Source organism: Xenopus laevis, chromosome 3L (assembly GCF_017654675.1).
Source record: "Xenopus laevis strain J_2021 chromosome 3L, Xenopus_laevis_v10.1, whole genome shotgun sequence".
Classification (NCBI taxonomy): Eukaryota; Metazoa; Chordata; class Amphibia; order Anura; family Pipidae; genus Xenopus; species Xenopus laevis.
The window spans coordinates 21,108,795-21,136,452 of record NC_054375.1 but is presented as its reverse complement, the minus strand read 5'-3'; the positions used below and the strand labels follow the sequence as shown (position 1 = coordinate 21,136,452).

The 27,658-nt window shown below is 40.2% G+C and overlaps 1 protein-coding gene across 1 annotated transcript; it reads left to right on the top strand.

The window, feature by feature from the left end:
- The first annotated feature begins 895 nt into the window (after nt 1-895).
- On the top strand, nt 896-26,756 carry ric8b.L (RIC8 guanine nucleotide exchange factor B L homeolog). Its single transcript, XM_018251961.2, has 10 exons — nt 896-1,302; nt 5,222-5,269; nt 8,465-9,073; nt 11,561-11,655; nt 18,080-18,230; nt 19,364-19,459; nt 20,862-21,006; nt 22,419-22,563; nt 23,570-23,689; nt 26,542-26,756. The coding sequence occupies exons 1-10, from the start codon at nt 1,219-1,221 to the stop codon at nt 26,648-26,650; spliced, it is 1,602 nt and encodes a 533-aa protein (XP_018107450.1). The 5' UTR covers nt 896-1,218; the 3' UTR covers nt 26,651-26,756.
- The last annotated feature ends 902 nt before the right edge of the window (nt 26,757-27,658 follow it).

Below are 27,658 nucleotides of genomic sequence, written 5' to 3'. Positions count from 1 at the left end.
ATTCACCCTGATCTTTGCTGCACCCCCATGCACTCTGCTTCACTGCCCTCTCGGATGCCCTGCTTGAATGCCTACTTCTTGTAGCTCAGGAATGCTGATGAGGCTGAGTAGTTAGGTAGAGCTGTCATACACCTATAGCCAGTCTTGACACCCTGTTTGAATGCCCCATCCCGGATGCTCTGCTTGAATGCCCCCCTATGCACTGTTTGAATGTCCCCCCCCTGGATGCCCTGCATGAATGCCCCCTGATGCCCTGCTTGAATGCCCCCCAACGTCCTGCTTGAATGCCCCCTGGATACCCTATCTGAATGCCCCTGATGCACCGTTTGAATTCCCCCCGGACGCCCTGCTTGAATGCCCTCCCTCATGCCTTGCTTGAATGCCCCCGGAAAGCCCTGCTTAAATGCCCCCCCAACACCCTACTTCAATGCCCCCCGCAAGTAGGGTTGCCACCTTTTCTGGAAAAAAATACCAGCCTTCCTATAAATTTATCTTTTTTCCCTATTAACAACATTGGGATCAGCCATAATTTTTACCGGCCAGGCCGGTAAAATACCCCGCCCGAACCATAAAAATCTCTTTTTATAACCTACACAGACAACCAGTTGGAAACCTTTGAAACCTGGACTACCTATACAGTCCTCACATTAGATACATGATTAATTTTATCATTTTACTGAAATTAATTTAGTATGATACATTCCTCAAAAGCACGTGACCCACTGATGGCCACATATCTATAGTAACTTTCTGATTTTAACAGAATGAAGGAAAACATACACATTTCAATAAAGCTTCTTCAAAACATAAAAAAAAACCCTCTTCTTTCACTTTATTCCTTGCGTATGTTCAGTAGCTTCCTGCCTACTTCCTGCTTACTGTAATCACAGGATGTTGATGAGGCTGAGGTGTTAGGTAGAGCTGTCACACGCCTTTAGCCAAGCTTGAGAGAGAAGCGCACAGTAACTGCATAGCAAGTTAGGCAGAGCTGTAAACATCCACAATCTTGTTCGGTAGAGTGGGGAGTGACTAAGTTAGGTTGCGCTGTGTGGAGGAAGGCATTAGCAGCAGTAGCATAGGATAGAAAAGCAGTGAGGTAGGTTGCACGTGTGGCCGTGTGTGCGCATGCTTAGTGCTGGAGCGAGAGCTGTGTGCATGTAGAAGGGAAGGGATTTGATTCGAGTTCATCCTGAAGTTCCTTCTACCTTCCTGTCAGACATGGAGTTAGATGCTCTGCTGGAGATCGTGTGCCTGGGGCAGAACAATGGAATCGAATCTGCTCTTAAACACTATAACGATGAGGTAACTCCTGCTGCAGAACTTGTCACTGACTGCTGTGTTTTTTGTCACAATTGCACTTTATTATTAACGGGATGCTTTGTGCTGTCTGTCAGTGTTTACAGAGCCTCCTGCACCCTGCCTGAGTGCACCCTTCCCTCCTGTCCCCTATACACTGTCTGAGTGCACCCTGCTCTGTGCTTGCACCCTCTCTCAATACACCTGCCCTTTGCTTTCAGCCCCCTCATGCTGCATGATTTCCCCACACCCTGTTTGAATGCAGCCTGCCCTTTGCTTTTAACCACCTCAGGCAGCACCCTTCCCTGGTCCCCTTGCCCCTTGTACCCTTTCTGAATGAATGCTGCCCTTTGCTTTCAACCCCCTCATGCTGCGCCCTGTATGTTGGACTTTTTCCTGACCCCAGCTTCCGACACCCTGCTTGCCCCCCCACCGGACACCCTGCTTGAATACCTACCGGACACCCCGCTTGAATCAGAAGCAACTGAGGAGTTCTGTGACCATATACAGTTAGGTCCATAAATAAATATTTGGACAACTTTTTTTTCTAATTTTGGTTCTGTAGATTACCACAATGAATTTTAAATGCTTTAAACAACTCAGATGCAGTTGAACTGCAGACTTTCAGCTTTAATTCAGTGGGTTGAACAAAAAGATTGCATAAAAATATGAGGAACTAAAGGCTTTTTTTTAACACAATCACTTCATTTCAGGGGCTCAAATGTAATTGGACAAATTAAAAAAACTGAAAATAAAATGTTCATTTCTAATACTTGGTTGAAAACCCTTGGCTGGCAATGACAACCTGAAGTCTTGAACCCAAGGACATCACCAGATTCTGGGTTTCCTCCCTTTTAATGCTATGCCAGGCCTTTACTGCAGCGGCTTTCTTTTGCTGTTTGTTTATGGGCCTTTCTGTCTGAAGTTTAGTCTTCAACAAGTGAAATGCATGCTCAATTGGGTTCAGATCAGGTAACTGACTTGGCCATTCAAGAATATTCCACTTCTTTGCTTTAATAAACTCCTGGGTTGCATTGGTTGTATGTTTTGGGTCATTGTCCATCTGTATTATGAAACGCCTCCCGATCAATTTGACTGTACTTCGATTTGAGCAGACAGTGTCTCTGAAAACCTCAGAATTTATTCGGCTGTTTCTGTCCTGTGTCATAGAACCAAAATTAGAAAAAAAAGTTGTCTGTCCAGATATTTATGGATCTTACTGTAAATGCATAAGGCTGCAGGCTGAGTTACACACTGTTTGAATGCACACTGCCCTTTGCTTTCAACGAAACTGTGATAATTTGCCGAAATGCATTGAAGTCTATGGGTACAGAATTTTTTGCCGCGCGATAAATTGTGCGACAAATTTTTAGTGCATTTTTAGACCCATTAAGTCTATGGACCTAATTTTCACGGCAATATCATCGCTGTCCGCTATTGAACATCTTTTCACTGTATGTCCTGCCAAACATATCATAAACATTCTCAAACTTGTCCCACTGTACAACTGGGCATGCCCAACATTATTTTACATGCCCAAAAATAAGCAAGCAGTAGTCTGAATCTGTAATCTTGGGGTCCCATGCTACTAAGGTTGCAGGGCCCCCAATTAAAAAGAAATTCCTATTAGATGTCATGGCCATTCCCCTGATCCACCCTGGCCAAGCCAAATTATACTATAAAACTGCCAACAATCAGCACAAAATGTATGGAGGAGTGTGTGTATGGATGCTGGGTTTTCATTTGTAGGGGTTGAACTTGATGGACTTTGTCTTTTTTCAACCCCTATTTAACTATGTAACTCAAAATGGACCCCATTGCCTGCTGTCTCTTGCTAAAGTGGCAGTTGGCCTGGTGTGTCCTGATATTGCCCTGTCTACCATTGAAAGAATGTATGAACAAACCGCTGGTAAAATTTATTACCATAAGAGTAATAAAAAAACCAAGATGCTCTACCTGCCCTTTAATTCACTTGGGTTATATTTGTTAGTTTGTACTATTTATTTTTTCATATAACATTGCATTGTGCGTTACTGAATAGTGCTTGGAATCCATACACTTTGGTCATGTTTGAATTACAAAGGAAAATTCACACACACACCCCCCCTTCACCCTTGTTAGTTTCCCTTTAAACAAATTGCTGGAGACAGGAAAGCGGTGACATAACATCAGGGCAATTTTCATATAGGAAATGTTTGATGTTTGTTGTCTGACGTACTTGGTGATCTTTCCAGCTCCAGGACATGCTGTGCGACGCTGCATGGGGCTCCTGACTAGGCCTTGACATAGTTTCACTATTACTTGCACTTATTTGCTCTCATTTCACCAAATATGTATTTCAGCTGCCATGACTTTACAGGGCAGCTTCGCCTTCCTGCAGTTAAAGTTATTTAGCCAGGTACTTTAATACAGAGGGAATAGTGGACACGGGTTGTGGCAAGGGCCGACTTTGGGTATTGTATTGTTGCGCCTCAGAATAGGTAATTTGCTCGGCAGGGAGGATCCCTTATAAATAAATAAGAGCAGCTAAGAATCGGCTTTCACAAATAATAAGATCTGCCCATGTCCTGAGGTAGTCTCAGACGTCAGTGATCATCAGGCTACATGCACTCACGGCCTCCTTACCCTTTCATCTCTTTCATAAGCTTATTAAAATGAAAGATAAGTGCAATGAGTAAATAAATCCTATTCATGAGAAGAGATTAAAGAGAGACGTCCAGCTATAAAACTGTAGTCAAAGAAAATGTCATTCTAAGCAGCTTTCCAACATATGTTAATTAAAACTTGTCTGTGGTTTTAAGGTAATTTGGTAAATGGAATTGCAACTGAAAACAGCATCTGCTTGACCCTCTGCACTGCTGGTTCTGACTGTAGCAGAACTGGCTTCTGCTACATTGTTTCAAGAGTCAGACCATGAGAACAGATTTATCAAACACTGTTGTTGGCTCTTTCCTAGTTCCTTTCTGCTGCATCCCTACATACATACACCATTAGTGCACATTATTATTAAATCCTACAGTGGGTTAATGTCAGGGATGGGTGCAAGGGTGCTATAGTTAGAGTAAAGTATGTATATGTATACCACTATCTATATTAATTGTAGATTTTAGTATGACTATAGTATATAGTATCACTGCTTGTCCAAGAAATCATCCAAGCCCCTCTTAAAGGAGAAGGAAAGCTACCAAAGCAGTTTATTGCCAGTAGATTAGCCACAATAGTGGAAGCTATAACACTATATTTATTCTGTAGAATGCTTTACCATACCAGAGTAAACAGCTCTAGAAGCTCTCTGTTTGTTTAGGATAGATGCTGCCATATTAGCTTGGTGTGACATCACTTCCTGCCTGAGTCTGTCTCTGCTCCCTCATAGCTCTGGGCTCAGATTACAGCAGGGAGGGGGGGGAAGAGAGAGGAGCAAATGGAGCATGCTCAAGCCCTAGCCCTAGAGGTTTATGCTGAAAACACGAAGTCTGATAAAAAAAAAGCCCGTGTATACACAATAGAAGGACAGAATTGTAGTGTTTCTTTTGACAGATGACTCAGAGCAATCGGATCAGCCTGATTTGCCCCAGCATGTGGGTGGCTAAATCAGGCCCCGATCAATTTGTTTGCCAACCTTGCCAAACTTGCCAAACTAATTGATCTAGCAGTGTATAGCCAGCTTACGAAGTCTTTCTCCTTCACAAGGTCCCAAAAGCCCTCAGATTGTCTTTACATATAGTGCTATATTTGTTATTAAAGTAACCTGACAGGCTTTCTAATAAAAAAATACTAGGTATATACATTTCTATAATAAAATATATGCATATATATGTAGGCTTTGGGTGGACAATTTTAATTGCCCAGGCCTGTTTATAATTTTTTCTTTTAACTGAATGCTTTAAAAATTGTGTTTACAGTGTTATTTTCTTTCTTCCTACAGAACCGTGCCATGTTTAAATTTGATCCTGCTGATGTAGAGAAAAGAATGGCAAGTATCTGTGCCCTTTCTTTGGCTCGAATGCAGTTTTCCCTTATGATTAATGAAAGGGTGCAATAAACTGTGCTGCAAGATATGCTTTTTTCTTACCTATAATGCAACATTCATTCTCATACTTGCACCTACCACCCAGGGAAACACACACAGAATATAGTGCAAAAGTTAATTAATTGTACCTAAATAGTTACATAGTTAAATTGGGTTGAAAAAAGACAAAGTCCATCAAGTTCAACTCCTCCAAATGAAAACCCAGCATCCATACACCCATCCATCCCTACTTTTAATTAAATTCTATATACCCATACCTATACTAACTATAGAGCTTAGTATCACAATAGCCTTTGATATTATGTCTGTCCAAAAAATCATCTAAGCCATTCTTAAAGGCTTTTACTGAATCAGCCATCACAACATCACCCGGCAGTGCATTCCACAACCTCACTCTCCTGACTGAAGAACCCCCTACGTTGCTTCAAATGAAAGTTCTTTTCTTCTAGTCTAAAAGGGGTGGCCTCTGGTACGGTGATCCACTTTATGGGTAAAAAGGTCCCCTGCTATTTGTCTTTAATGTCCTCTAATGTACTTGTAAAGTGTAATCATGTCCCCTCGCAAACGTCTTTTTTCCAGTGAAAACAACCCCAACCTTGACAGTCTGCCCTCCTAATTTAAGTCTTCCATCCCTCTAACCAATTTAGTTGCACGTCTCTGCACTCTCTCCAGCTCATTTATATCCTGCTTAAGGACTGGAGTCCAAAACTGCACTGCATACTCCAGATGAGGCCTTACCAGGGACCTATAAAGAGGCATAATTATGTTTTCATCCCTTGAGTTAATGCCCTTTTTATGCAAGACAGAACTTTATTTGCTTTAGTAGCCACAGAATGACACTGCCCAGAATTAGACAACTTGTTATCTAAAAAGACCTCTAGATCCTTCTCATTTAAGGAAACTCCCAACACACTGCCATTTAGTGTATAACTTGCATTTATATTATTTTTGCCAAAGTGCATAACCTTGCGTTTATCAACATTGAACCTCATTTTCCACTTTGCTGCCCAGTTTCCCAATTTAGACAAATCACTGCAAAGTGGCAGAATCCTGCATGGAACCTATAGTTCAGCACAATTTAGTATCATCTGCAAAAATAGAAACAGTACTTTCAATGCCCACCTCCAGGTCATTAATAAACAAGTTGAAAAGCAGGGGACCTAGTACAGAGCCCTGCGGTACTCCACTAACAACACTGGTCCAATTAGAAAATGTTCCATTTACCACCACTCTCTGTAGTCTATCTTTTAGCCAGTTCTCTATCCAGGTACAAATACTATGTTCCAGGCCAACATTCCTTAATTTAACCAGTAACCTTTTGTGTGGCACTGTATCAAATGCTTTAGCAAAGTCTAAGTAAATCACATCCACTGCCATGCCAGAATCGAGGTCTCTACTTACCTTCTCATAAAAAGAAATTAAGTTAGTCTGGCAAGATCTATTACGCATAAAACCATGCTGGCATAAACTCATAGTATTATGATTTGCTGTGAAGTCAAGTATCTTATCCTTTATTAAAGGAATTGTTCAGTGTAAAAATAAAACTGGGTAAATAGATAGGCTGTGCAAAATAAAAAATGTTTCTAATATAGTTAGTTAGCCAAAAATGTAATGTATAAAGGCTGGAGTGATTTGATGTATAACGTCAGTCAGAACACTACTTCCTGCTTTTCAGCTCTCTTGGTTTACACTGACTGGTTAGCCTGGCTACCAGGCAGTAACCAATCAGAGACTTGAGGGGGGCCACATGGGTCATATCTGTTGCTTTTGAATCTGAGCTGAATGCTGAGGATCAATTGCAAACTCACTGAACAGAAATGTACCATGTGTACCAAGTTGCTGACTAGCTCAGAGTTATAGAGCTGAAAAGCAGGAAGTTGGATTCTGGCTGTTTTATTAGACATCCAGTCACTCCAGCCTTTAACTAAATATATTAGAAACATTTTTTATTTTGCACAGCCTATCTATTTACCCAGTTTTAATTTTCACACTGAACTATTCTTTTAACCCTTCGAAAAGCTTTCCTACCACTGACGTCAGACTAACTGTCCTATAGTTTTGAGGCTGAGAACGGGATCCTTTTTTGAATAGAGGCACCACATTAGCAATTCGCCAGTCTCTAGGCACTATGCCAGATCTCAATGAATCCTGAAAAATTAAGTAAAGAAGTTTGGCAATCACAGAGCTAAGCTTGCTAAGTACCCTGGGATGAATACCATCTGGCCCGGACCTTTGTTAATCTTAACATGTTCTAGTCTCTTTTGAATTTCCTCATGTGTGAACCATGCATCATTAGTTGTATTACTAGAATTGGGACTTTTAAGAAGGAAACCTTCACTTACTGGTTCCTTATTTGTGTAGACAGATGAAAAATATGAGTTCAGAATCTGCGCTTTTGAAAGGTGCATGGAAAGGTGCATGGAAAGGTGCAGCATGCAGGCTGGACAAGGGCATACGTTTACTCTGGCGCAACAGCAAACACCCATGTAAAGCCCTATAGTTCCTTTTGGTGGTGAAGAAGTTAAACCTCTTCCTTCAGCTTTAGGGCAGACAAGAAAACCATGCCTGATTATTCAGCAGTTTTACTAATGACTAATATTGATCTTCTGAATATTCCTTTTCCTTTAGGTTTATTATATAATCCATTGCTTAAACTTATCTGATGGATATAGCAGAAAGCATCAGTCTACCTTACATTTAAAGAGGTAGTTCACTTTAACTTTTAGTGTGTTATAAAATGTTTTAGTTTTAGCATCTCTTCATGTTGTCTTTGTAATATACTTTTGAATTATTTGTATTCAGCTTCTGCCTGATATATTCAAAAATACAATAACTACAATTTCTCATCTTTCTATTCAAGACCTCTCCTATTCATCTTTCAGCCTTACATTCAAACCTCTGCCTGATTGCTAGGGGAATTGGACCATAGCAACCATGTAGCTGCTACAATCTGACCTGGAGAGATGCTGAACATAAACTTAATTCAAAATCCACAACAATTAGAACGAATGCAAAATTATTTTACAATATCACTGTATACTGTACATAATGCTAAAAGTTAATTTAAAGGTGAATTGCCCATGTAAGGATACTAACGTTCCATGGTTATAGTAAAGCTTGTTTATTTTTTTCTTGCAGAAATTATGTGAAGCTCTTTTTCAAGCCCTCGATAAAGGAACACACACCTCTTGCCAGATTATGTGCTTGGAAGCTCTGCGAATTCTGTCACGAGATAAAAAGGTTCTGGTTCCTGTGACGACCAAGGAGAACCTGCAGATCCTCATGAGAATGGCCAAACTGGATCCTCGGCTCAATTCTTTAGGCGAAGTGACAGACTTTCCTGTTGTCGTAGAAGCTTTAAAGTGTCTCTGCAATATTGTATTTAACAGTCTGGAAGCCCAGAAGCTAAGCCTAGAACTGGACCTTGCCAATTTACTGTGCGGCCTTTTAAGGAAGTGCAAGGACCAGCGCATGATCAATGACATTCGCTGTTTTGCACTGCGGCTTCTCTTCCTCTTGACACTGTTGCACACAGATATTAGAGTGCGGTTAAAGCAGGAGTTGCAGGGTCTTCCTCTGCTCACCCAGACACTCGAGAGCATTCTTGGGATCCAGTGGACAGAAAAATACCAGACCGTAACAGAGGTAAATCTGCCACCGCTGTCTGTGCAAGAGACGGACTGTACTATTGAAGCATTAAAAGCTCTTTTTAATGTGACGCTTGACAGCTGGAATGTCCACAGTGAGGTAAGATCTTTCATTGATTTTTAAGATGCACAAATTTTTATTGAGATCATGTGGGTTTAGAAGCTTGAGTAAGTTATGTGGGACTATGGACAAATGCAGTGTGAGCCTGAGTGCAGCCCATGTGAAAGTGCATGCTTTTGGGTTTTTCAGCTGATCTCTGTTCTGTGTAGCTGCATTATGGCTGACACTGCCTTTCAGTGGAGCTACATAAAGGAAAGTTAGGAGATGATCTGTTTCTTTCCTCCTGCTTACAAAACACACTTGGAAAGAAGTGGACTCCACATGAAACTGTGCCTTTAGTTTAGGGATTTGAATGTCAGTCTGGAAAAACATTTTGAAAAGTCAAGGAAAAGCTCCATTTAATGTCATTTGTAAGGCATTTCCAAGTGACTAATTGCTCTAACTGGTCATCTACAGATAGATAAGATTATACAAAACAACTTTCATACGATTAACGTTAAGTGGTGACCCGTTGAGCCCAACCAATATGGATTTTGGACAGGTTAGAAAATGTAATTTGCTGATGCCGATGTCAAGCACTTATTGGTGCAGTGGTAGATGAGGAAGTATGGAGGAGCTGGAGCTCTACTTCACTTCTTGCTTTTTGGATTGTTTGTGCAATCTGCATTGTTTGTGGCCCGTTGTATGCTCTCTGCTTGTCAGCCAAGGCTCAGTCAGGCAGAGAAGGTATGTGATCAGCCCTTGGTGCCTTAACATGGGACACTGGGCCATTTTTGCACTTCTATCCAGCTGCAGGGCTCAAAAAGCTATGACTTTGCTATGCATATCCTAAAAGTATATTCTGGGCAGTAACTGTCTATACTGCATAATTCACAGACGGTTTTACTTTACTGACCCCATCTTAATTGTACATAAAGACAAAAATTAACTGTAATTGTTACTTTCCGTTCTAATCCATCCCTGCCCTCCAAGACTGCAGTGTTTGTTGTGGTGTCTGATGCACTGAGGATTTAAGGGAATTGCTCTATATGACAAGGAGCTAACCTAGTTCCTAAATCGACCTAAACTCAAAACCCAATGTCTTAATGACTGTCACTTTTTGTTGGTACTGTTCAGTGCTGACTGTTGAATCTGCAGCTTCTTTCATAACTGGTCTAACTGGTTTATGAGCTGACGTATGGTGGGATGTGTTACAGGAACCAAAATATGTGTTTAAAGTCTTCAGATTCTTTTAATTCTTATTCATTCTGCCATTTTGACCGCCTCTGGCATTCATTGGAAATCAGAAGGGGTCCAAAGTGCTGATTAGATGGTCCTCCAGCATTTCTGAGTAGTATTCCATCTGTCACAGCTCAGTATGCTTCACACCATACTTCTCTTTTTAGGCCCTTTTTACCTCTTGCATTGGTTGTTGTGTTTTTGCTTGTAATGTGTATATTCAATGTATACATGCATTTATTTCAAGATACCTCAGAGTATGTTAGCACTGATAAAAATAACAGATGGACAGGGTGATTTAACTACAGCTGTTATGCCAGAGGGTCTATGTGCCAATATATGATATGTTTTTACCACTGGTACTTAGTAGCAATTACAGTGGCCACCAAGTATTCTAACAAGTGGCCTACAGGAATACCTGCATACAGTTCTGAGTACTGGCTGCAACCAGCAGCACACATTAAAATCCCTAAACTTAAAGGGATTCTGTCATGATTTTTATAATGTAGCTTTTATTTCTAAATCACACTGTTTACACTGCAAATAATTCACTCTACAATATAAAATTGTATTCCTGAACCAACAAGTGTATTTTTTTTTTTTTTTGTTGTAAAATTGTTGTGTAGGCAGCCATCTCAGGTCATTTTGCCTGGTGCTTTCAGAAAGAGCCAGCACTTTAGGATGGAACTGCTTTCTGGCAGGCTGTTTCTCCTACTCAATGTAACTGAATATGTTGCAGTGGGACCTGGATTTTACTTTTGAATGATGTTCTTAGATCTACCAGGCAGCTGGTATCTTCTGTTAGGGAGCTGCTATCTGGTTACCTTCCCATTGTTATGTTGTTAGGCTGGGCGGGAAAGGGAGGTGGGTGATATCACTCCAACTTGCAGTAAAGAGTGACTAAAATTTATCAAAGCACAAGTCACATGACTGGGGCAGCTGGGGAAATGACAATATGTCTAGCCCCATGTCACATTTTAAAATTAAATGTAAAAAAAATCTGTTTGCTCTTTTGAGAAAATGATTTCAGTGCAGAAGTCTGCTGGAGCAGCTCCTAACTGATGCGTTTTGGAATAAACATTTTTTCCCATGAAAGTATCCCTTTAATTTACAGTGATTACGGGGTCTGCCCCCTCTATAGTTACGCCATTGTGTCTTGTCAAATGATGGCTTCAGGGACAGAAATACCGATGGTGCCCCTGGCCAGGCTACCTCTTGTGTTTATTTTACACCCTGTTAGTCTCAGCAAGCCGTTTAAAATTTGACATTTCTTTTACTAAAAAACACTATGCTGTTCTCATTGCACAGAGTGATGCGCACCAGTTCCGGTATTTGGCTGCCATTCTGCGCCACATCTTGTTATCGAAGGCTCCATCTGCAGATAAAACTGAAGAGCTGCACAGGTTAGTATTGATAAGTGATGTTATTTAAAAATTGATAGTTACCACCATATGGGACCATATGGGACACTTCATTTTTCTGTAAAAAGTTTTTCGTGACTGTATCTGTATAAATATATATATATATTTTTGTTTGATTTCACCCCCAGGTAGACCGATAATGTCTGCTAGAGATGGATTATTACATCCATTGGTCATATATATTGACAATATATTACAACCAGTAGTTCAATCAACACAGTCTTATTTGCGAGATACTCCTCATTTCCTAGAGCTTATACATAATAATATATTATCAGCATACACAGATCAGATTTTGACGCAAACATACAAATAATATGGGCATGTTTACTAACATTGGAGATAAATATCTGGAGAGATTTCTGGAGATGTTGCCCATGGCAACCAATCAGCAATTCGATTTAAACAGCCACCTATAACTTAAAAGATAAAAGCAAAGATCTGATTGGTTGCTATGGGCAACATCTCCAGAAATCTCTCCAGATATTTATCTGTGTGCACTGATAGGCAGATCCTGTGCCAGTCAGTGCACACGCATACTGGAAGCAGAAGGCAGTGGATTGGCTTTTCTCCGCTGGTGTATAATTGCCTGCAGAGAAAACAACCTGTCTGCCACACAGTGATAACACGGGACAGTGCTGGTACTGGAGCTTTTCATCCCCAAATGCTCCCAAAAGTATTTTCAGGCTGAAAAGTATCCAAGAGCATAAGTTCCATGTCCCATAAGCCTATGGACACACAGGCTGTTTTCAACGGCTGTTGTCAGCCTGTGTATTTGGGCTGATCTCAAAGTGTGTATGACCGAACACTGATCTCATTCAAATCAATGGAGCAGGGGCACTGAGATGATCTGCTTCTCAGGCTGAAAACAGCCGCTGAAAACAGCCTGTGTGTCTGTAGCCTAAGAGGGGTACAGGAAGCTGAGCCTGGCGAGACAGGTATTTGGAACCAAATAAGAAGAGCCAGAGTAGGGGAACTAAGGTTTGCAGCTGAAGCCAGTTAGTCAGAGGGGGTTGGGGGCTGAGGGGATGAATGTCATCTCAAAGTGATTAATGCTTGCTGGCAAAGAAAAGAGGGAGCAATGGAACATACCATTGATTCGACCCGCTATGGAAAGAATGCAGATCCCATTGTGTGAAGATTCCTGCAAAGAAACCAACTTTTTGGTACCAGGAAAATGTCATATTTATTTGTGTCCCACAAACAACACAGTCAGGAACGTGACAATGATCAGAGGACACAGCAGCTTGCTATAATAGGACCTAATCTTGCTCAATGATGCAGAGACTGCGTTCTTTTATTGTAAGGAAGAAACTGGAACGTGCTTGGAAGACAGTATTGTTGAAAGAATTGTATCCAAGATTTGGCCTGTGCATAGGACCAGAAGAATTGTCCTTTCCAGGTCATAATTGCTGCTCACAGTATAAATTGATATGTGGCATGTATTTCCAAATTGAATGATATTATCAGGGAAAGGAAATTATTTATTTTAATTTTTTATCTTCACTGACCCCATCTAAAAACAAATGCTCTGTAAGGCTACACATTTATTGTTATTGCTACTTTTGATTACTTATCTTTCTGTTCAGGCCTCTTCTATTCATATTCAGTCTCTTATTCAAATCATTGTGTGGTTGCTAGGGTCATTTGGACCCTAGCAACCAGATTGCTGAAATTTCAAATTGGACCTGCTAAATAAAAAGTAAAATAGCTTATATACCACAAATAATAAAAAAATGGAAACCAATTGTAAATTGTCTCAGACTATCACTCTCTACATTGTTCTAAAATGTGACCAACCCCTTTAAGTGATTGATACATTGTAGAGAGAGAGGTAGTGGATGTCTCAGGAGGTTCCTTTACTTGGAAGCACCACTAAAATGCCTGTAATATTGGTCTCCCAAGAGACTTCAAATTGACGGATGTGAAACTTCCCAGAATGCGTGGCTTGGTGTTTGTATGTCACAGAAAATATAAATACATTTCTATTTCCCCATAGCTGTACCAAGCATTATTCTCTATGGGGACAACACGTCTAACTTATCATTCATAAATGACTTTATTTGTTTAACTGGAGGTTAAAGTGCATCTAAAGATTGAAAGGGAAATAAGTAGGTTTATGTTACCTTAACAATAATGGCCTATAATAATCCTTTAATCTCCACCCTTCGTTATTCTGCCCGTTCTTATTGTACTCTTCCCTTCTCTAACACCAACTCCCATTATTATTATTATTATTATTATTATTACAAGACACGAGTCTGGTCATTGTCTATTGTTTTAAATGTGACCAGCTGCAAAGAAGAATTTCAGCAGTCTTAAAGGGAAATTTCACTTTTAAATTTACTTTCTTTAAGATTATCTCATTCTTAACACCTTTTCATTGGGTCCTAATATTTCTCATGCTTTGGAATAAGTTTGCTTTGCTGTTTTGCCATTTTTCATTATTATATCCAGACCACTGCCTGGTTGCTAGGGTGACAGGTGACCCTAACATCTAGCTGGCTGATATTCCAAACTCTAGAGCTGCAGAACATTAAAAAAACATCTACAATGTATAAAGAAGACCAACTGCAGTTTGTTTTAGAATACCATTTTTACATCATGTCAAAAGTTAATTTTGAGATGTACTATGCCTATAAACTACAGTCATCAAAAGGAACTCTTTATGCAAATTCTTTAATCATTCATGTCAAACTTTTATAATTTTTGTTAAATATGGTACAAATGCCTGTTTTGTGTATAATTCCTATATGCAGAGGCATAACTAAATGTTACAGGGCCTACCACATATTGATTTTAAATTCACCTAAAACTTTGTTTTTATAATTCTAAACCACTAAATTTGGCGGCTGTACTCGCTTATGTGACTGTCCCAAGGAAATTAAAATGCCTATGGTAGAGGTATCACTCTCGGTGAGACCTAATTACGTATGCTTTTGTATGTGTGTTTTTGGTGTTTAATCCCATTTCAGTTTACAGTTGTCAGTTGTGTGAACAGTACAGTGTAGAATATGCAGTATTCCAGTCTGGGACTGTATCACCATATGACGCATGTTTGTAATGGGCAGCGTGATCTCCTTGTAGCCGTGTTTACTCAGGATGTCAGTGCTCTGAAATTCCCTCGGCAGTTTAGAACAGACTCAGGTTCATTCTCCTCTTTGTGAGGTTGTATGACTGTAGGTGCCTGCTGCCACTACCTGTGAGAATTTGCCAGGCTGATAAATATTTGTTTTAATGCTTTCATGGTCTTGTGGTTTTTAAGAGTTGAACCCATGAGCCAGGTTTATACACTGACTAGAGACGTTTCCCATATCAAAATTGTATTTTATAACGAGGAATCCAGGAGGAGCCCCTCATTTTGCAGATTCCTCTCATATTTGATTATATTACTGATGATTTTTGGTGATATTAAAGACCAGTTGTGGTGATTTTTCACCTAATGATGAGTAGTTTTTTTTTGCATTCAGTGGAAACCATAATTTCCGCGATAGACAGAGACACCGATATAGATTACAGCGATATAAATCATAGGGGAATTCTGTGACCATATAAAGGCACATGGCTGGGTTACACAGGGAACAGTGATTATATCACTCATGTATTATAAGAGATAATGTACCCCCTACTGTAAATTATAAGGATTTATATAAGGAGGGGGGTTTGTGACCATATAAAGGCACAAGGCTACAGGCTGAGTTATACAAGGAACTCTGAGTATCACGTGTGTATTATAAAGGATAATGCACCCCCTACTGTAAATTCTAAGGATATTAGAAGTCACTGAGGGGTTCTGTGACCATATAAAGGCACAAGGCTACAGGCTGAGTTATACAGGGAACTCTTGAGTATCACTATAAATGCAGCACATTATAATGTTGGACTTCTGTACCAGCCCGAGGCCCCCACAGCCGTTTATCAGTGGAAATATGATACCTCGGAAGATGCCCCCAGTAGCTCCCCATCTTCTTTTCTGCTGATTCCCAGCACATGCTCTGGGCTGCTGTCACTTTCTTGAGCTTTAGGGACCCACTCACAATATACATACAGAATAAAAGTCACTCTACAAGGCAGATTAATAATTAATTTATATTTACATTACATGGCAGCTCAGAATCCAGTGTATTCTGCAGGAGGATTAAGCAGCCCTGTATCAATGGCTTCCATAACATATCTCGGTTTCTGCTTCATGATGGATAACACCACCAGACTTAAGCTTCTCAGCAGTAGTCCAGAGCACATAGAGCATGTGCAGTGCCACTGACACACAAAAGGTGGCCAAACAAGATCCAAACTACTATAATTACTTATTTAATTCATTTAATTATTTAGTTAATTCATTATTTCTGTGCTATGAAGCTCTGCTGTATATACAGTAGGTAGCTACATTTGCACCCCAAGGGGCAAATTCACTAAGCCGCGAAGCGCCGAACGCTAGCGTTAATTCGCTAGCGTTTGGCATTTTCGCTACTGCGCAAATTCACTAACGAACGCTGGCGTAGTTTCGCTAGTGTTACTTCGCAACCTTACGCCAGGCGAATTTTCGCTAGCGATGAAACTACGCAAATTCACTAACTTGCGCAGTGTACTGAACGCTACCTTTTACGCTAGACTTCCTTCGCCACCTCAGACCTGGCGAAGCGCAATAGAGTAGATAGGGATTGTTTAAAAAAAAAGTCAATTTTTTTTGTAAGCCCCAAAAAAACGCTGGCGTGTTTTCTACATGATGGCTGATAGGCTGAAAAAGATCGAAAATTTTTTGGGGCTCCCCTTCCTCTCCCCTACATTTCCTGACTCATGGCAACTTACCTAGACAGTGGGCACATGTGTAGGGCAAAATAAAATTTTTATTTGCTGATTTGAAGGTTTTCTAGGCATTTGTAGTGCAGATACGTGTTCCTCCATTGAAATTTGAATTTCGCGCCGTATGCAAATTAGCCTTCGCTAGCGTAACTTCGCTTTATATAGCGAATCAACGCTAGCGCAACTTCGCAACCTTACGCTACCCCTGTGCGCAACTTCGGATTTTAGTGAATTTGCGGAGCCCTGGCGAAACTACGCCTGGCGAAGTGCGGCGAAGTTGCGCCTGGCGCAACTTCGCATCTTAGTGAATTTGCCCCCAAGTGTCTGCAAGTGCTGCCCTACAATATGCAACTAGGGTTCCTGTTGGAACAGGACTGAACCAGAGGTAACTCCTGCCAACTTCTTTCCACTTCAAACATTATGTATGTATGTATTTATTATCTATTGGGAAGTTTATTATTTTGCAGCTCTATCAGAATCTCAGATTCTTATAGAATATCAATTAGTTAAAGGGGCTGTTCACCTTTAATTAATGTTAGAGAAAAAGTAGGTAGCACCATTCATTGATAGAGATATCATACACCTCACCTAAACTTTGTTTTAACACACACCTTACACCAATTTTCGTATCATATTAATTTTAGGATGTGATCAATAAAAGTTATGTTTTACCTTTTTCTTTGGGAACTCAGATAACAAGTGTGGGAAGGTGCAATAATATAGGTCATACTTTCTCTTTCTTTTTGTGTAATCACCTTTAATTAACTTTTAGTATAATATAGAGAGTGATTTTCTGAGACAATTTGCAATTGGTTTTCATTTATTATTTGTGCTTTTTAAGGTTATTTATCTTATTATTCAGCAGCTCTTAGTTTACAATTTAAGCCAGCTGGTTGCTAGGGTTCAAATTACCCTAACAACCATGCATTGATTTGAATAAGAGACTGGAATATGAATAGGAGAGGCCTGACTAGAAAGAAGAGTAATACAAAGTAGCAATAACAATACATATGTAGAACATTACAGAACATTAATTTTTTAAGGCGGGGTCAGTGACCCCCATTTGAAAGTTGGAAAAAGTCAGAAGAAGAAGGCAAATAATTCAAAAACTATTAAGAAAGAAAAAATGCAGGCCAATTGAAACGTTGCTTAAAATTAGCCATTCTATAACATACTAAGTTGACTAAGTTAACCACCTAAGAAAAAGAAAAACATGGCCAAGTGGGCCAGCAGGTTGTGTAAAACAAGGGAGGAAGTTTATTTTTGTTATTTTTCAGATGACAAAATGCTTTCCAATGCTGTGTTGCGTGTAATGGAAGAATAGGAGTAAATAAGATGCTTATTTGTCTCCACAATGATATTATTGCCCTGTTTAAACTAATACCGTAGTTGTCATTTCTATGTAGGGTTGCCACCTTTTCTGGAAAAAAAATACCGGCCTTCCTATATACAGTATTTATCTTTATTCCCTATTAATAACATTGGGATCAACCATCATTTTTACTGGCCGGGCCGGTAAAATACCGGGCAGGTGGCAACCCTATGATTTTTTTTTATTTGCATTGCTTGTTTCACTAATGTCATCTGTATTTTTGTTTTTCAGCAATACAGTTAACTTACTCAGCAATGTGCCTGTGTCCTGTCTGGATGTTCTCATTAACCCCTCCAACAAGGCGATGTCGGCAAATAACAATCACATGAATATGGAAGCCATTCAGGTTATACTGAACTTCATGGAAAAGAGAATAGATAAGGTACATGTATCTCTTAGATAAAATGACATATAACATATTCTGCCTTTTTATATACACAATTCTGTGATATTTAATTCATAATATAATTAATTAAAATATCATATAATACAACCCCTGATATAAATTACAGTGATATTAGAAACCAGTGCAGCATTCCTTAACCATATAAAGGCACAAGGCTGCAAGTTGAGTTGTACAGGGAACTCTTGAGTATAACTCATGTATTATAAGGGATAATGTACCCCCACTGTAAATTATATAGTAAATAAAGTACCCCCTCTTGTAAAATATAAGGCTATTATAAGTTACCGAGGAGTTTCATGACCCTATAAAAATACAAGGCTTTTTATACAGGTCTTGGAACTCCGAGGTAACTTCTAATATCCTCATATTTTGCAACTGGGGTACTTTATTATAATACACAAGTTTCAGTGAGTCATGTGACAGAAATGACATCAGAACTCACCGTTTATAACTGATGACATCAGAACTTACCATTTATAAGGTTATAATTTACAAGATATTCGTGGCTTTTATGTATTATAAGGATATTGGATGTCACTGAGTGGTTCTGTGACCATATAAAGACACAAGGCTGCAGGCTGAGTTATACAGGGAACTCTGAGGAGCACTCATGTTTTATAAAGGATAATGTAACCCCTACTGTAAATTATAAGGATGTTATGTCACTGGGAGGTCCTGTGACCGTAAAAAGGCACAAGGCTGCAGGCTGAGTTATACAGGGAACTCTTAGGATCACTCGTGTATTATAATGGATAATGTACCTCCTACTTTAAATGATAAAGATATTATACATCACTGAGGGGTCCTGTGACCATATAAAGGCACAAGGCTGCAAGCTGATTTATACACGGAACTCTGAGTATCACCCATGTATTATAAGGGATAATGTACCCACTACTGTACATTATAACTAAGTCACTGAGGAGTTTCATGACCATATAAAAGCATAGGATATGGAATTCCAAAGTGATTTCTAATATCCTATTGTTTAAATGGCACAAGTGGCATTATTAAGCACTAATTATAAAAGATGACTTCACTAAACACCACTTACAAGGATACATTTTCTAGGTTATTAATGGGTACTATATGAATATATATTATTTTAGGGCTGCAGCTACAGAGAAGGTCTGACTCCAGTTCTCAGCCTGCTCACAGAATGTTCCAGATCTCACAGACCCATCAGGAAGTACATTAAAGCAGAGGTAATAACTCAGAATTGAATCAGGAAATGGGATGTTAATTATCATTCACAGGCTGCATAATAGTCTGTCATTGACCATAGTAATGTGATTGTGGGATAGAAAGGGCTAGCATTACTTTAGTGCTTGTTGTTATGCATGCAATAAAGCTGACCAGCTGTCAATTATGCACATTCCTGATGCTGCACCCGCATCTTCTGCTGGGGAGTAAGTAACTTAATGCGGCAATAGCACCCTATGTTGTGTTATGAGGGGTGTGCCTATTGCTTTATACAGGTTACAGTATCTTCATAATGTACAGCTAACAAATCATAACTTTAGCCTTATAGACATTAATATACTTAGGGTTATTTTTGGTGCTGCTGCAGTGCCAGAGTTGGCTTTTTAATATGATGTAGGCAGTGCGGATAACCCCCATAATTTAATGCAGGTGTCCCTAATATGCACTGAATTATGGGGAAATTGCACTGAATTTTAGGACAAGTTGCTTCATATTTTATTAATAACATTAAATATGTCGTTTCAATAACCAAGTATGAAGCTAGCTGTCATTCATGTTGGTATGGCACAAGCTGCAATTCAAACTTTGGCTGCTACAGTGTGCAGGTCGGCAGACTAGATAAGTGAGCACAGATAATGTCCTGCCCAACAGCCAAACACCAGTATGACTAGTCTTCCTGTACTAGCTTAAAGTGATACGGGCACTCCAAAATATTAATCTACATTAAAAGTGTCACGTTGATCATTTTTTGCTGATAGCTCTGCTTTTGTAAGTAATTATTGTTTTGCCAACCTGACTGTCCCATCTTAGTCTGTTAGTTAGGGTCTGGCCACACGAGCAGATTCGAGGAGATTAGTAGCCCCAGCGACAAATCTCCTCTTCTTCAGGGCAACAATCTCCCCGAACTGCCTTCCCCCTGCCCTCCGCCGGCTAAAATGAATTGAGTCGTCCGAACTTTCCATGTGAGGCAACGAATCTACCGGATCTGCTCGTGTGACCACACCCTTAGCGTTTCTAATGCTAACTGACTACTGCTGTACAAATATGGCAGCCCCCTCATAAAGGAACATGGGGGGTAAGAAGGGTAATATAAAAGCATCAGGCAAATACTTTTATGGCAAAATAATAAATAGTATTCAAAGATAATGTTATGATGGATATATATAAAAAAAAAAAAAAAGTTATTTTCTGGTGTCCGTATCTCTTTAAGTTCTAGAAGGCAACGCAAAAACCTCCCTTAGTCACCATCCATTTTCTTAATTAGTGTGCCATTTCCCTGTAGAAAAGATTTAGGTTACTGGCACACTTTTGCCGACCTCTCTAGTGGTGGTCAAAACCCTCCTCTCTGCCAACACTGTTAAATGACACCTCACTGTTTTTGCCTTCTTTTGGCTTCATACATAGGTGTTACCACCATTAAGAGATGTAAGTAACCGGCCAGAAGTGGGAACCGCGGTCAGAAACAAACTGGTGCGACTAATGACCCACGTGGATCTGGGAGTAAAGCAAATAGCTGCAGAATTCTTGTTTGTTCTCTGCAAAGAGCGAGGTAACTGTATGTTTGGCTGCAGGTCTGGTGACTGTATTGGGTTAGTCAGTAATATAAAGTTATTAGAAGTAACTGGGAATTCTGTGACCATATACAGGCACATGGCTGTAGGCTGAGTTATACAGTGAACTCTGAGTATCACTCATGTATTATAAGGGTTACTGTACCCCCTACTGTAAATTATAAGGATATTCAATGTCACTGAGGGGGGATTTGTGACCATTTAAAACCACAAGGCTGCTGGCTGTGTTATACAGGGAACTCTGGGTATCATTCATGTATTATAAGGGATAATGTACCCCCTACTGTAAATGATAAGGGTATTAAATGTCACTAAGGGGATCTGGACACAAGGCTGCAGGCTGCAGGCTGAGTTAAACAGGGAACTTTAAAGGAACAGTAACACCAAAAAATGTTAAGTGTTTTAAAGTAATGAAAATATCATGTACTGGTAAAACTGATCTGTTTGCTTCAGAAACACTACTATAGTTCATATAAACAAGCTGCTGTGGAGCAATGGCAGAAATTGAAAAACGGCTATATGGCACAGGTTAACTAATGGATAACAGCATTAGACAGAGCTTGTTTGCTATCTGCTCTGTAACCTGAGCCTTTTCTCCTTTGAATGGCTGCCCCCATTGCTACACTGCAGCTTATTTATATAAATAATAGTAGTGTTTTTTAAGCAAACACAGCAGTTTTACCAGTGCAGGGCAACACTGCATTATATTTTCATTACTTTAAAACACTTATTTTTTGACGTTACTGTTCCTTTAAGCAGGAGTTTCATTTCCATTTAGAGGCAAACTGATGAGCATTTCAGGCTGACATGGAAGAACAAGGACTGCTGACAGCCCACTGTTTTTTGTGTGAGCCATACATCTCTGTAGAGTACGCCACAAAGAGCAGCTAGAGACTGACTCATTTCCATAGCAACAGTTCTGAGGCACCAAGTACTGGCAAATTTATAGTGTTGGTTCCCCTTTAATTCACCCCCTGCCTACATTTAATGTGTTTACCCAGGGCTTTCACATCACAAATAAGAATGTCTGGAATGATTTGCTTCGTAGTGTTCTTGGTACAAATTTGCAAGTGATGTAAAGGCTGAGACAAGGGTGTGGGTGTACACTCAATAAAGAATGTCCCTGCCTCGATTTATATCCCCTGAAATAGATAAACATCACTTTCACACGTTAATTTGCCATCAGGCTTTATTCAAAGGGCAAACACCTAATGTAAAGACATGGGCTCTTCTGTTGATTTTCCCTCAGTCAGACTGTAGAGCATGTTCACATAACATTCCTTCTCTGCTAATCTGAATGTATAGGGAGGGGTGTGTGGGAGCTGGCAATTTGCTTGCCTTGAGGTTTTCATCATATTTTAAATGTAGATGCCTCTTTTTCTTGTTGCAGTGGACAGTCTGTTAAAGTATACTGGGTATGGCAATGCGGCTGGCTTGCTTGCTGCCCGTGGCCTCTTGGCTGGGGGTAGAGGGGATCGCTGGTATTCCGATGATGAAGATACAGACACCGAAGAGTACTTACAGGCAAAACCAAAGTGAGTATTATGAAGAGCCTTGTACAAGCTGCCATTGTCTTAATATGCCAATATAGGTATTGCCGTGTACTAGGCACAATCAAACAGGAACAGCCCCCTATATTTGCTCGTAGCCTGTACAAAGAGATACAGCATAGGTATACCTCTGTACTTCAGCAGGTAATCTAAGTGTATAGTGGCCAATGAAAGGGTATCCACATAAATACATTCTCAGTTATTTATCTGTGTGCTTGTGTAGTATATATGGGGGTCTCCATGACACCAGGAGCTGCCTGAATGTTCCAACACCAACCAGAATCTATGAGTCAGTTCTGAACAATAGCAGCTGCCCTTCTGTACCTCCAGGCTTATAAACAATTATCTGCATCCAATAAACCCGTATTCTCTGCACTTTGGCTTAAAGGAGAAGGAAAGTTACCGAAGCAGTTTATTGCCAATATATTAGCCACAATAGTGCAAGCTATAACACTGTATTTATTCTGTAGAATGCTTTACCATACCTGAGTAAACCGCTCTAGAAGCTCTATGTTTGTTTGGGATAGCAGATGCCATATTATCTTGGTGTGACCTCACTTCCTACCTGAGTCTCTCTCTGCTCGCTCATAGTTCTGGGCTTAGATTACAGCAGGGAGGGGAGGAGGAAAACGGAGAGGGAGAGAGGAGCAAACTAAGCATGCTCAAGCCCTAGCACTGGAGGTTTAAGCTGAAAGAAGGAGATCTGATACAGAAGCCCATGTATAAACAATAGAAGGCAAGAAATGCAGTGTTTCTTTTGACCGATGACTCAGAGCAGCATTACTTTGAGGGTTTACTGGTGTATTTAGGACCTTTCTGATAAAGCTTACTTAATTTTAGCCTTTCCTTCTCCTTTAATGTAATAAGTAGCTTTCCGTAAGCCTCATAAATATACGTTCACCGTGAGAAAAAAGTAAAAATATATTTATTAGGACCTGACAAAGCAAAATGCGTTTCATGAATGTAATATGTATGTACCATTATGTTTCAGTATTAATCTTATAACGGGCCACGTGGAAGAGCCCTTACCAAACCCCATGGATGAGATGACTGAGGAGCAAAAGGAATACGAGGCAATGAAACTCGTCAACATGTTCGATAAACTTTCAAGGTATGGGAGATTTTAATATGGTTGGGGGGGGGGGGAGAGTGTTCCCTGCCAACTAAACTGGGCTTGTCTGGGCTGCAATACATTCTCAAGGCCGAATCCAATCAAACTGCCACACAAACCAGGAATATGAGCCGCAGATGAAAAGAGAAAAGTTCCTCGGGCAGTTTGTTTTGGCAGTGCTTTGCAATTACAGAGTGTTTGCTGTGCCATTATTACACCATCTCTCTGTGCGAAATTCTCACCATGATGTCTACAGGCCCATTGTCATAGCACAAAAGAGGCAAAAGCCAGGGGTCAACAGGCAGGCTGATTATTCCAAGCTGCTGGAGAGGTGGTCAAACCTTAGGTGGTGGTTCACTTAGTTAACTTTTAGTATTTTATACAATGGCCAATTCTAAGCAACTTTTCAATTTCAATAGATTTTTTCTTTGTTATAGTATTTCAATTATATTTTATTTGCCATCTTCTTCTGGCTCTTTCCAGCTTTCAAATGAGGGTCACTCAAAACAAATGCTCTGTACAACTACAAATTTGTTATTGATTGACTTTTTATTCATCTTTCTGTTCTGTGTACTAAAGTTAACTCAAATGTGAACAACCCCTTTAACCATTTAGTGCCCTGCGATTGCATGGGCGTGTCTGGTGCTGTGGTCAGTCATGTCCTATTAGAATTCTTGAGTATACGGCCTGCTAAAGCGGCAGAAGATGTCTAGTTGCCACCTTTTCCTAAACTTTTTACTAGCTGGTGGCGGGCGGGAACAAAAAGGGGCGGAGTGTGACATCAAAATGGGTGGGGCTGTGACATAAAAGGGGTGGGTCACAGCACAGAGATTTTAAGACTGAGGACAAAAGCTAAATTTACTACAGGGGATTGGGGGTAGGCCGAGGGGTCTTTTTATGGATATTACAAATTTACCGGCGCTACATTGCTGGTAAATTTGTAATACCGGCTGGGTGGCAGCCCCAGCCCATCAGCTCTTTTATACCCTAAATGAAATGTATTCCAGTTAGCACCATCTGCATCTAATAATCCACTCGAACACTGTACTTACCCCCTGTGATGGGGTACCTACCATGGATGCCTGGACTGGAGTTGAAAACCAGAACGACAAACTCCTTTTTGGACTGGGTGGACCCCCAGGTTTAGAGCTTGCAATCCAATTTTCATTGAGACATATAAACTATGCACATGCCTGATTGTAACCAATAGGGCAGACTAAAGTTAAGTAGGGATTTGTAGGGTCTCTGCAAGTAAAAAAAAGGTAAGGGCCCTATTTACTGTTATTAAAGGGGAACTAACTTGATAATGATCATTTAAATAGTAGATTATGATCAAATAAATACCCCCTCTAGCTGCCTCTGTGTCCCTCCTACCTGGAACCTTTCCTGGTCTCTGCTTCCCCCTAGTGGTGATTATAGGTTGTCTTGCTACCGTTTTGACGGTTTCTGGGTGCCCTGTTGCACTGACAACAAACAAACAGAGCTGGATCAACAGCATCACCTTAACAATTAGTCTGTAATTATGTATTTTTAATGAGCTGGCCTATAGTGAGTGCGCGTTACGTAACATACTCGGCCTTTTGTTGCATTTACTAAGGACTCTAGTAATTGGAGCAGTAACTGCAGCACAAGAATTTCAATTATCAGCCTAACATTGGCTGGAAAACAATAACACTTCTAGAGCGAGCTTGAATTAAGCCTGCTCTGTGCCATCAATTAACCAAATCCCTCCGGGTTCAAAGGGATAAGGTCTTGCTACAAGGGAGCAGATCATTACTCTGTTTGGCCACCAATGCAATGGCCCAAATTGGGATGCACTAATTGCACACAATTCACCACTAAGCAAATGATTGCATAGCGATGTGGTTTTCATCCGACTGGATATTAAATATCCATCCAGATATTTATATAGATCATACAGCAGGCCAGGGCCGCTATCACGTTGGGTGCATGGGGTATTTTAAAACTTTCCAATAGATAGATATAGATATATTGCCAGTTGATATTGGCTGGCCAGACCTGCCCAAGGGCCCTATATACTGCCCAGCAAGCTGCCTAATCTGTTTCTATGGGAGCAGACATAGCAGTTAATGAAAGCTACATCATGCAACTGACAGTTACAAAACAACCATGGCTGCAATGATTAGGTATCATGTAAACAAAGAAGGGCCTGAGGGCAGGCCTGCAGCATCTCTCTATGTGGTGGGAGGGGCCCACAATGCATATCATTCAAATTCAGAACCAGTACTAAACCGCAGTACCTGAAATGGGGTGCAGCCTGCTGACAAGATACAATTAACAAGTAGTGTTAGTGTAAATCAGAGTTAATTGAATGCTCCTATGTATTAACTGGAGTCGGTGATGTAGAGTTCCTGATCGACGGCGGAGCTCATGGAATAGATTTAATTGGATTAACATTTGAGAGCTTTAAAAGGATTATAATGATTGTCAGCTCTGTAATTAAACTGCAAGACTTATTCCAAGTGCCAGCAGAGGCGCCAGAGTTTAATTACAGAGCTGACAGTTGCTATTGTTACAATTTATTTCTAAACTGATATGAAAGATATATCTAACCTCTTATATTAATTAGCAAGAAACCATTTAAAGGCTAAGTCACCAGCAATTTATTCTCTTTATACAATAATTAGGGGAAAAAAATTGAATAAAAGGCCTTCTGAACAATTCGCAGCTCATTAAACCCTGACTTCATCTTCCTCTTTCATTTTAATTGGCTGACTCCATCCATATGGCTGCGGCCTTTTATTCTGAGGCCTCTTTTATTGTTCTCTGCCTTTATTTGAGAAGCAAAGGAAAATGTTATTTCACCAAATCACATTTTTTTTCTTTTCTAGAGAAGAGCTGATCAAACCAATGGGAGTGAAACCTGACGGGACGATGGCCCCGCTGGAAGAGACGCTCCATGCTCAAAGGGCCGAGGACAGCAGTTCAGATTCGGATTAAAGGATAACCTGCATTTGTTTTTTTGTTTTTTTTGCTATTTATACTTTTCATAAGTCAAATTTTATCTTTCCACATAATGATGTATAAAAAAAAGTTTTTGGTAAAAGTGCCCCTGTTCCTTTGTTGGAGGAAAAGTCACATGGCGATTTAAGTGTGTTCTGTATCTTTAGTCACAAGAGGCCCTCTGGCCTCCAGCTGGACATCCCTGCTGTAAAGCAAGGATGTACTCTGTAGTTTTTGGTAGGGATGCACCGAATCCACTATTTTGGATTCGGCCAAATACTGAACTGAATCCTAATTTGCATATGCAAATTAGGGGTGTGAAGGGAAAAACATGTTTTGTGACAGTCACATGATTTCCCTCCCGCCACTAATTTGCATATGCAAATTCATATTCGGTTCAGGTGGGCAGAAGGATTCGGCCGAAATCCAAATCCTGCTGAAAAAGGCAGATCGGTTAATCCCTAGTTTTTAATTTGTGACCCATGGGCACAGTGTGCTAACAGGTGTGCCCCCACAGGTCAGGCAGTGATCACGCAAACATTGGTTAAAGGAGCAGTAACACCAAAAAATGAAAGTGTATTAAAGTAATGAAAATATCATGTAGTGTTGCCCTGCACTGGTAAAACTGCTGTGTTTGCGTCAGAAACACTACTATTGTTTATAATAAGTAGCTGTGTAGCAATGGCGGAAATTGAAAAAAGGCTACATGGCACAGGATAAATAGTAGATAACATTATTTTCTACAAAGCTTATCTGCTGTGTAACCGGAGACTTTGCTCCTTTGAATGGCTGCTGTTACACAGCAGTTTATTTATATAAATAGTAGTATTTCTGAAGCAAACACCAGTTTTACCAGTGCAGGGCAACACTGCATTATATTTTTATTCATGTAAAACTTATTTTTTGATGTTACTGTTCCTTTAATGCATTTTCAAGTGATATTCACCTTACCCACTGGTACACACAGGGCCGCCATCAGGTGGGGACAGGGGAGAGTTGTAGAGG